The following is a 9,475-nucleotide window of genomic DNA, read 5'->3' as shown; positions in this document are numbered from 1 at the left end:
GATACAAGTTCCCATTTTTGTAGTTTTTATAATGATTTACATGACAACATTGACTGGAAACCTTCTTATCATGATAACAATATATTTTAACTCCTGTCTGCACACTCCCATGTATGCCTTCCTTACACATCTGTCCTTCATTGACATTAGTTACACTTCTGTTGTATTACCAGAAATGTTGACCCAATTCTTTCTGAAGGACAAGTACATTTCTCTAACTCATTGCCTGTTACAAATATATTTATTTGGATTCATGATCTCTACAGAATTTCTTCTTCTCTCTATCATGGCTTATGATCGCTATTTGGCCATTTGCCATCCCTTACGTTACACAACCATCATGAATGAGACTGTTTGCATCCGTCTGTCTACCGCATGCTGGGTTTTTGGTCTCCTGGATCCAATACCACACACAGTATTAATATCTCAGCTCACTTTTTGTGGGCTACGTACAATCAATCACTTCTTCTGTGATGCTACTGCCCTAATTAAGCTTTCTTGCACTAACACTATGACTATTGAGATACTTACCTACATAATTAGTGCTATTTTAATATTAATATCATTCATTTTAATCATTACATCTTACATCAACATCATCTCAGTCGTTCTGAAAATTCGGTCTGTTGAAGGGCGCCGGAAGGCCTTTTCTACGTGTACCTCCCACATTACTGTGGTTATTTTATTTTCTGGATCCTTGTCTTCTACCTATGTTCGGCCAACATCAGCATATTCAATAAATGAAAGCAAACTGTTATCATTGTTGTACATTGTTGTTACTCCACTCTGTAACCCTATCATATACAGTCTGAACAACACAGAATTTAAAAATGCTCTACGAAAGAAAAAGAATACCACATAGGAAAGTGGAATAGGTCAACAGGAAAACAATTTCCTTTTTATGTTTCCAAAATTAACATAATTTCTATTTGCAATGGTTTCAACCTGTATTTCCTGAAATATTTATGAACATATACATAAAATCCAGGATCCACTGTCAAAAAAGTGACCATTATTTGATGTATTCAGCTTGAAAATTGTGTATTGTATCTTGAATGACTGATTTTATTTCAGCGTAAATTCCATCTAAAGCTATCACTGTCTTTTATGACTCCCAAACTCAGCATACTACTTTGTCTTTGTTTTGCAAATAATATCCTTATTTTGCCTCAATGTACTATACTGGCTGTAGTGTTTTTACTTAAAATGTTCAAGTTCTCTTTCTTCCATTATGTTTTTACATTAATGACACTATGTAAAATACATAATTACCAGCAGAATAACACACTTCTTTTTGTGAGTGTTGTGTTTGACATTTGAAATTAATATTTGAATATAAATGCAAAATAACTGTATTGGCATTAAGTATAAGCAAATCAGACCTAATATTTAGTATAGACAAGAGTGAGCCAACCAGCTTAAATCAGTAACTGCTGACATACAGACAGACAATGAAAGAGGTGAATAGTTGTATAGATTCAAATGCCATTAAACATTAGGTAAATGTCTTTCCTGTTCACTTTCGAGATTAAGGGCCTGATTTCAAGCTTGGTGGTCTTTCCACCATTGTCACGTCGGCATCAGAAACCCTGAGTGCCAACTGTGCGATCTGGCAGTCGAAGTACGATGTTGGCATTTTGCTGAACAAGAGACTGCCATAGTCCGATTGCTGTAACGAAGGGCTGGGGAAAAGCAGCTGCCATAGAGCAGTATAGACAAGGGTACTTCTGTCCACATTACGATGTGCTTTTCCGTCAAGCCCACCAGGGTGGGGAGACCACCTGCTTCAAGATGGCAGAATCAAAGGAAATGGAGTGCTAGCTCCCCCATTTCCTCCTTTTCCCTTCAGTCTCTGACATCAGCCTCTTCGTCCAGGGTCCTCCTTCACAGCAGCAACTTCACCGCTACCAAAGTCCAAAAGAATTTGCATTCTTCTGCCACTGACTGGCCTGGGCATATATGGCCCAGGCTCCAGCAATGGAATGGGACATGCACAAAGTATTTTTACATGTGTCATACATTTGGGAACTTTTGGTCAAAGTGTACACACCTGCATCAACACAAATGTAAAAATATACCTTGTATCAATGAATGTGTCCCTTGCTGGTTTAACACCATCAGCAACACCACTGCAGGCCAGCAGTTATATTGTAATATGACAGGTGGGAGACCATAGACTCTGCTGTCTTTTTGGGACTGCTGTCTTGGTAGTCTGGCAGTCCAATCGCCAAATTCATAATTGGCCTCAAATCATACTTTCTAGATATACAGATCTCTGCAAATGTTCCCAAAAAAAATCAACACTTGAACATTTAAATGCAGTTCAATCATGAATTTCAGCTTTTTTCACTGTTCATTTAATTTTGGCCTAGGATGCTCTTCAAATATTCCCTTATGCCCGCATCTCTGACCTTTCACCCTCCAAATGGCAAATTAAACTATATTGCATGGGGTTGAATGCCCTTATGTGCTCTATCCTGATCAGGTTTGAGTGAATACAGTGGTTTACAATGCAAAATCGGACCATAGTAATTGCAAGCCCACAAAATCCTGCATTCGACCGTGAGATATTTTCATCTGCACTAAACATGGTTGATATGGCAAACACGTTCCTTGGGAGTATTATGACTTAGCTTTTCATTTAAAGAATACCAACCTCCCTTCAGCTACTACAGTTGGTAAATAGAACTAGGGCATTAACTTCACCTTAGCCACACATTGGACTGTTGTAATTGCTGAACAACCCCAGCAAAATCACCTCAGGAGGATTAATGGAATTGGAAGATTTTTTCACTAAGAATTGATTAGCTTCCTTTCAAGAGTGATGAAATGATTTTGAGCTTCCCCAGAGGATTTCTTTTAATAACCTACAAATCCAGGAAATATGGGGGACTGAGCAGCTTTACCAATGCTGGATGACCTGGGGAGGCAAATGGAGAAATGGCACAGGAAACTAGGGACATCACACTGCCTTTTTTTGGAGTCGCTGGAGTTAGTCTGAACTATTTTGCTCTTTCCTAGTCTGCAAGCACAACACTACAAAACTGCATTAGATCTTTATTATACTCCTGGTAAAACTGCTAAATGGGGAGGATAAACACCTAAATGTTGTCCTCACTTCCAATTTCCCGTGACGGATCTGACACATATGTATTTTAGCTGCCCAACTCTCAAGGGATTAAAAAGAGAGATCAGGAACCTTTTGGTAAACACACTAAATTTAGATGTCTCTATCACTTCTCAACTTGTTCTCTTGGGAATGCATCAAGAAGTGGCTCCTGGGCCATACTAATTATTTCTTTTGTATCACTATTGCGCCTATGTATGTCTTCTGCTTGTCTAGATCAATAGCCACCAACCTTTGGTCACTGGCTAGTGAGTTTGCTCCCTCCTTAGGGGCTGGAATCCTCTCTGTATTCAAGCAAAGGAAAGGAAAAAAAGCACATAAAAACGGGGAGCAGATATGGGTTCCATTTCAAAGATGGAGAATGTCCCATCAGACATCATGATAACTCAATGGGTTCATTCAGCGGCATGAGTCCTGGAAATTAATGTGTATATGACACACACTTTATTATGATTGAGTCCCCTCTTTATATGAATTCTCACTCAGATGCACTTTATCCAGTGTCTTATCTCCCTTTCTGATATTTTCTTTTGTAATCGTGCTTTTACTAATCATTACTTTCTTGGTATTTTGTGTAACCTTTTGTATTTGTGTTTTTTCTGATGTCTTACATGCTCTCCCGGATTCTCACCTTTTTATTTTTTTCAAAAAATTGAAATGAAAATAATTTTTTAAAAAGTAATAAAAAAGAAAAAAAAAGAATCAAGCCATCTTACCAGCTGCTCCCTCCTAAATCAAACACTGGCATTATCTTGAGTATCCTCCCGCTTGTTACCTTCTCTCCCTTCCCCCTTTTTGCATTTGTAGTTCTGTTTCCTGCTTATCATTGTTTTATGGTTGTAATCTGATATTCTCTGATTCCTGCTGCACACCATCACAGACCAGGAGGGTATTAGGAACATCATGTTCTTGTGCTGTAAAGAATAATATGCTTTGTTTTTTGATGGTTTCATAGAAAACCCTCATTCACACCTTTCTCAGACCCTCCTTCAGTCCTTTCTCAGACTCCTTTTCACTCCCATAATATGCCCCCCTTCTTTCCTCTTTCTCCTCTTTCTCCTGCTTTGCACATTTTTTTTCCAGGGAATTAGCCCCATCCATTGATTTTTAAATAGTATATTCCCTCTCTAATGGTGCTCCTTTTTGTTGTGCCCCCATTCCCTCATTATTTCTCTTACCCCTTACTTACAGTGCCTCTGGACAAAAGGAATAAAAAAAGGAAAAGCAACCGAATGTGGGAGGATTTAAGGGAAAGAAGGAAGGACACAAATATGGAAGAGAAGAAAGAAAAAAGTTTGATATAAAGAAAAAATGAAAGTAGAATATAAAAATATAAAACATGAACAAAGAAGCAATGAAAATGACAATGGAAAAAATAAAGATTTAAATAAGGGTTGAATGAAGGAAAGTAAGATTTTAAAAGGAAATAAAGAATGAAGTGAGGAGGAAGGGAAGAATGAAAGAATATACGCTTCAATGAAAGAAAAGTGGAAATAAGAAAAGAAAGAAAGAAGGAAAAGAGAGAAAGAATGGAGAAAAAGAAAGGAAGGAAAAGGCAGAGGAAAAGAAAAAAGAGAAAGATGTCTGAAGAGCAATAAAAAATAAAAAGGATGACGTATGGAAGGAAAAAGTAAAAGCACAGTAATAAGAAGTGAAATGAAAAGAAGGAAGACAAAGAATAGGAAGGAGAAAGAAAGAAAGAAAGAAAGAAAGAAAGAAAGAAAGAAAGAAAGAAAGAAAGAAAGAAAGAAAGAAAGAAGGAAAGAAAGAAAGAAAGAAAGAAAGAAAGAGAAGGTGAAAGGAAAAGCTTCGATGGCAAGTGTATGAATTAAGAATAATGCCATCAGCATATTTTGGTGAAGCTTTAAGATATTACCTGTCTTGCTGATAAAAGGTTTGCCTTCGACATGCATGCACATCTGGGCTGTTTCCTACCAACCTCAGACTGTCACACACATGGATCATGTTACATTTATGTGCAGCAATGGTATGCAGATGAAAGCGCTTCCTTATGTGAATTAAGGAAGACAAGATGTTTCATCCAGTATTGAAGAAGATGGTAAAGAGGGCTTCTGTAAGTCATACATATGCCAATCCATACCAGGTATGTTGTGATTGGTCACCTGTACCAATCAGACTGGACCTAAGGCATGCCTATATTTTGATGGCTTGATATAATATTAAAACTGGCCTCGCTTACTTTCTTTGAGAAAATGTGCTTTGGGTTGATGGATGTTAGGATTAGTCAGCCTTAGGGCGGTCTTCCCCCAAACATTTTGCCAACTTACCTCAATTTTTCTGCTGAAATTCAATTTTGTTGGCCTTAGGACCCTGTGCACCCCTAAAAATGGTTTGATTTGCATATACCTAAATATCATATTTAATTATTTACATATAAGGCCTTTGTAAAGTCGTACCACAATGCTACCAGTGGGCCTGCAGCACTTACTTGTGTCAACCACATAAGTAGCCCTCCAAACATGTCCCCTTCTTGCCATTGTAGCCTGAGCAGCATTATTGTGACAGCCAGCTTGCAATGATCAAACAAGTGACAGCAGTTTCAGCCTCCTGGTTCTGCATCCCTTGGCGCTCAAAAAATTATTTTGCTGAATTTGTTTTTATTAGGAGTATTGCAGTTTACCATGATAACCATTGCTAAAGTACTTGTGCTCACTCCTCCCAAATATGGAAACGTTGATTTACACTTGATTGACATAGCTGATTTACTTATAAATCCCTTGTAGAGAGCTATACCATATACAGATGGCATGTAGGTCATATGCTATCAGTGGATCTGCAGCACTTACTTGTGCCAGAAACCTAAGTTGCACCTTAAATATATCCTAGTTCTGCCACTACAGCCAGTGTTCAGTTTCAAACTGCATATTTAACTTGACAATATTCCCGCTGTAGGAAAGTCCTCCTTTTTGCCCAGATCACCCCCACACTTTTTGGACAGGTACTGGTGGTTACTGACTCTTGGCTGTGCCCTGGGTACTGCTTTCCAGTCCCAGGGCCAGTGCTCTGTGTAAAATGGATATGCAAATTAGGCTAATTATAATTGGCTAAGTTAACCTACCTATAAGTCCCTAGTATATGGTAGGGCATGAAGGTTTAGGGACCACAGCATAGGTGGTGCACACCTAGGTGCACTGCTGAGGTGCCCAGTGTCATTTTAAAGGCAGGCCTGCCTTGCTGGCTGCTTTTAAATTAAAGTTATATGCAAATTCGACTTTGGAATTAAAAGTAGTTCCAAAGTCTTAAACTACCTTATTTTTGCATATAAGTCACCCCTAAGGTGTGCCCTATGTGCCCCTAGGGCTGGGTGCCATGTAACTATAAGCAGGGACTTTATAAAAATAGATTTATAAACCCTGGTGAGGTAAAAACAGCCAAATTCGTTTTTCCCTCATTGAAAGTAAATGGCCTTCATAGGCTAGAATGGGGAGACTTTATTTTAAATTGTAAAGTCTCCTTAAATGTTGCATAACAAGAATTTGGTATCAAATTAATTGTTGTAATAAATCCCACAACTTCCAGTTGTTGGATTTAATATACTTGTTCAGGTAAAAAGTTTTAGACTTTATCTAAAAAGTTGCCAATTTCAGCCCTGCATTGTTTTTGCTGCTGTGCTCTGATTGGCCAGCCTGCAGCAGCTTAGCCAAGCTGCCTTGATGAGGTGTGAAGTGGCCTGGCTTCACACAAAGGAATGTGCTTGTGGGAGAGAATCTCCCCTCAGCAGATGGTGAGGCAGGAAGGGGGAGGGCTGCCAAACTGGTCTTCAAAGGCAGAGAAGGACATTTGGAGCACCCAGTAACACCCCCACATTCTGCAACCCCAGACAACTAGGTGCCCCCTTGATTAGATTAGGAGAGGGCAGGAGAGGGGTGTGTTTATGATTTTTAGCCACACCAGTGGGTGGGCTCAGCCAGATGTAACCTCCAAAAATCAGATTCATCCATGTTGGATTTTTAGAGAATGTTGCCTTCTGGGATGGATTTTTGCCACACTTCCCAGGAATTGGTCATCACAGGGGGACGACCCTGTACCTGATTGGAGAACCAGGACCCCCCTGCTTTTCACCCAGGAGCAAGGATAAAACTGGCAGACCTGCACCCACACCTCAGATCCCCACCAGATTTCAAGAAGAAAAGAACTAAAGGAGAAGAAGGACTGCCCTGCTGGACCCCTGGCCTGCACCTGGAACCTGCACTCAGAAGGACTGCACCAGCTGCACACTTGGGCTTCACCACAAGAAGGACTTTGCCTGGCTTCAACTGGTTCAAGGAGGGACTCCCTGTTTGCTACAGGTGAAAAATTGCTATCCAGAGTCCCCTGCACCAACTCCTGAAGAAAGTGACCAGCTGACCACTGTCCAGTGGCCAAAAAGGAGTTTGCGCCAGGTGCATTCTGGGAATTGAAGTCCGCACCCCCCCAAGGATCATCTCAGAACTTCTGGACCCTTGGGGTGAGCTGTGGACCCCAAAAGAACCTTAAAAGAACATCTGGGTGAAGCCCCAGAAGTTTGGAGAAGATTTGAGAATTTTTGTAAAAAAGCTCCAGAGAGGGACCGACCCGCCACGGAAATTCTAGCCGGCTTGCCTCAACCGCGACACGGCCTGACTTGGTGGTTCGTCCCGGTAAAGAAAAATCTCCGAAAAAGAGACTAAGTCCGAAGGTAAAAAGTTGACCGGGACCTCCCAGCCATCGTATCCGAGAAGGGCTCCATGGACGTCGGATCAAGATCCAGGTTTACCCCGGTCGAGGGATTTTCACCTCGAAAAAACGACTAAGTCCGAAGGTAAAAATCTCCACCGAGGAAACCCACATCGCGTATCCGGACAAGGGCTCCAGGAGGTCGGATTCAACTGGCAGGTTCATCCCGCTGAAAAAAATCTTCAAAATAAGTCAGAAGGTAACGTTTTAACCGAGGCCTCCCACGACTTGTAGCCGAGCAGGGCTCCATCGCGGTCGGCCTGAAACTTTGACTTTGCCCCGGTCGAGGTGCAACCAGATGACCCGATTGGCGCTTTTTGTTTCTAAGCGCTAGAAAAATAATAATTCTTTAAAAATTCATATCTCCGGTTCCCCTTAACCAATTTTATTCGTTTTTGTGTCATTTTAAAGATAAAAATCAAAACTATTTTTATAAATTGGTTTTGGATTTTTAAACTGTTTCCTGTGTTTTATTTAATTACTGTTTTGTGATATTTGAATGCTTTACACACTGTCTCCTAAGTTAAGCCTTGACGCTCATTGCCAAGCTACCAAGGGTTGAGCTAGGGTTAATTTACTGAGACCTAACTGGACCTAAGTGGAGGTTAGTGGCTTGTTGCTAGGTGTAGGTACCTACCTGCCCTTACCAATAACCCATTTTCCAACATTTTTGGTGGCAGCGGTGGGATCCTGTACTTGTGTTCAGTATCACGTTACAGTTTTAAGTAAAACAAATTAAAAATCCTTTAAATTGTCGTAGTGCAAAAAATTATTTTTAAAATTTTTTAATTTTTTTATTTTATTAATTTGGATTAATTTCAATTATTGCATTTTTGTAATGTTTCTGAATTCTTGTTTCCAATTTCTGCAAAAAGTTTTTGTTGATACAAAACCAGGGAACCATGGAGCTTGATCTGGCTAGCCTACCCACACTGACAGTAGTCCAGCTTAGGGGGTTGTGTACTGAAAGAGGGTTGTCTGCAACCACTGACCTCAGGAAGCAAATCCTGATCAAATCCCTGACAGCATGGGCTGAAGCCCAAGAGGTAGGCTCAGAGGAAGCTCCAGAGGAGGGAGAAAAAGGGGAGGATGCTAGCTCTAACCACTCAGGGGAGGGAAGGCATCTGAGCCTAAGTGAGGATGAGGAAGAACGGTCCTCAGTAAATACAGTCACTAGGGGCAGACCCAAAGCTAGTGGTGGGAAGGGGGTCCTTTCAGGAGGAGAGAACCCATCCATCAGGGAAAGAGAGCTGGAGGCCCAGCTAGCATACATAGCTTTGGAAGCAGATAAGCTGGCCCTAGAAAAGAAAAAGTGGGCAAACAAAGAGAAAAGAGATGGTGGCAGCGATAAAGAAGCTGAGGTGTCCCTGGGTGGGGGTTTTTCCCCCAGATTACCCAAAGGGGTGGTTCCTGCCTATGTAGAGGGGGATGACATAGATAAGTGGCTGGGGGCCTTTGAGAGGGCCCTCCAGATGAGGAGAGTCAAGCCTCAGTACTGGGGTTCACTTCTTTGGGAGTTAGTTCCCAACTCTGGGAGGGATAGGCTCCTAACCATGAGCGGGGAGGATGCAGACTCATACCCCAGTATGAAGAGTTGCTTGACTAAAAAGTTTGGACTGACCCCAGAGCAGT

General features: G+C 41.0%; 1 protein-coding gene across 1 annotated transcript; it reads left to right on the top strand.

The window, feature by feature from the left end:
* The first annotated feature begins 286 nt into the window (after nucleotides 1-286).
* Nucleotides 287-862, top strand: LOC138246788 (olfactory receptor 5V1-like). The gene has a single exon (XM_069201549.1). The coding sequence runs from the start codon at nucleotides 287-289 to the stop codon at nucleotides 860-862; it is 576 nt and encodes a 191-aa protein (XP_069057650.1).
* Nucleotides 863-9,475: the final 8,613 nt, after the last annotated feature.

Source organism: Pleurodeles waltl, chromosome 7 (genome assembly GCF_031143425.1).
Source record: "Pleurodeles waltl isolate 20211129_DDA chromosome 7, aPleWal1.hap1.20221129, whole genome shotgun sequence".
NCBI classification, from domain to species: domain Eukaryota; kingdom Metazoa; phylum Chordata; class Amphibia; order Caudata; family Salamandridae; genus Pleurodeles; species Pleurodeles waltl.
This window is presented reverse-complemented; position numbering and strand designations above follow the sequence as displayed.

Excerpts from the sequence above, each read along its gene's own strand:
- LOC138246788 (XM_069201549.1), top strand. The coding sequence starts at position 287 with ATGGCTTATGATCGCTATTTGGCCATTTGCCATCCCTTACGTTACACA.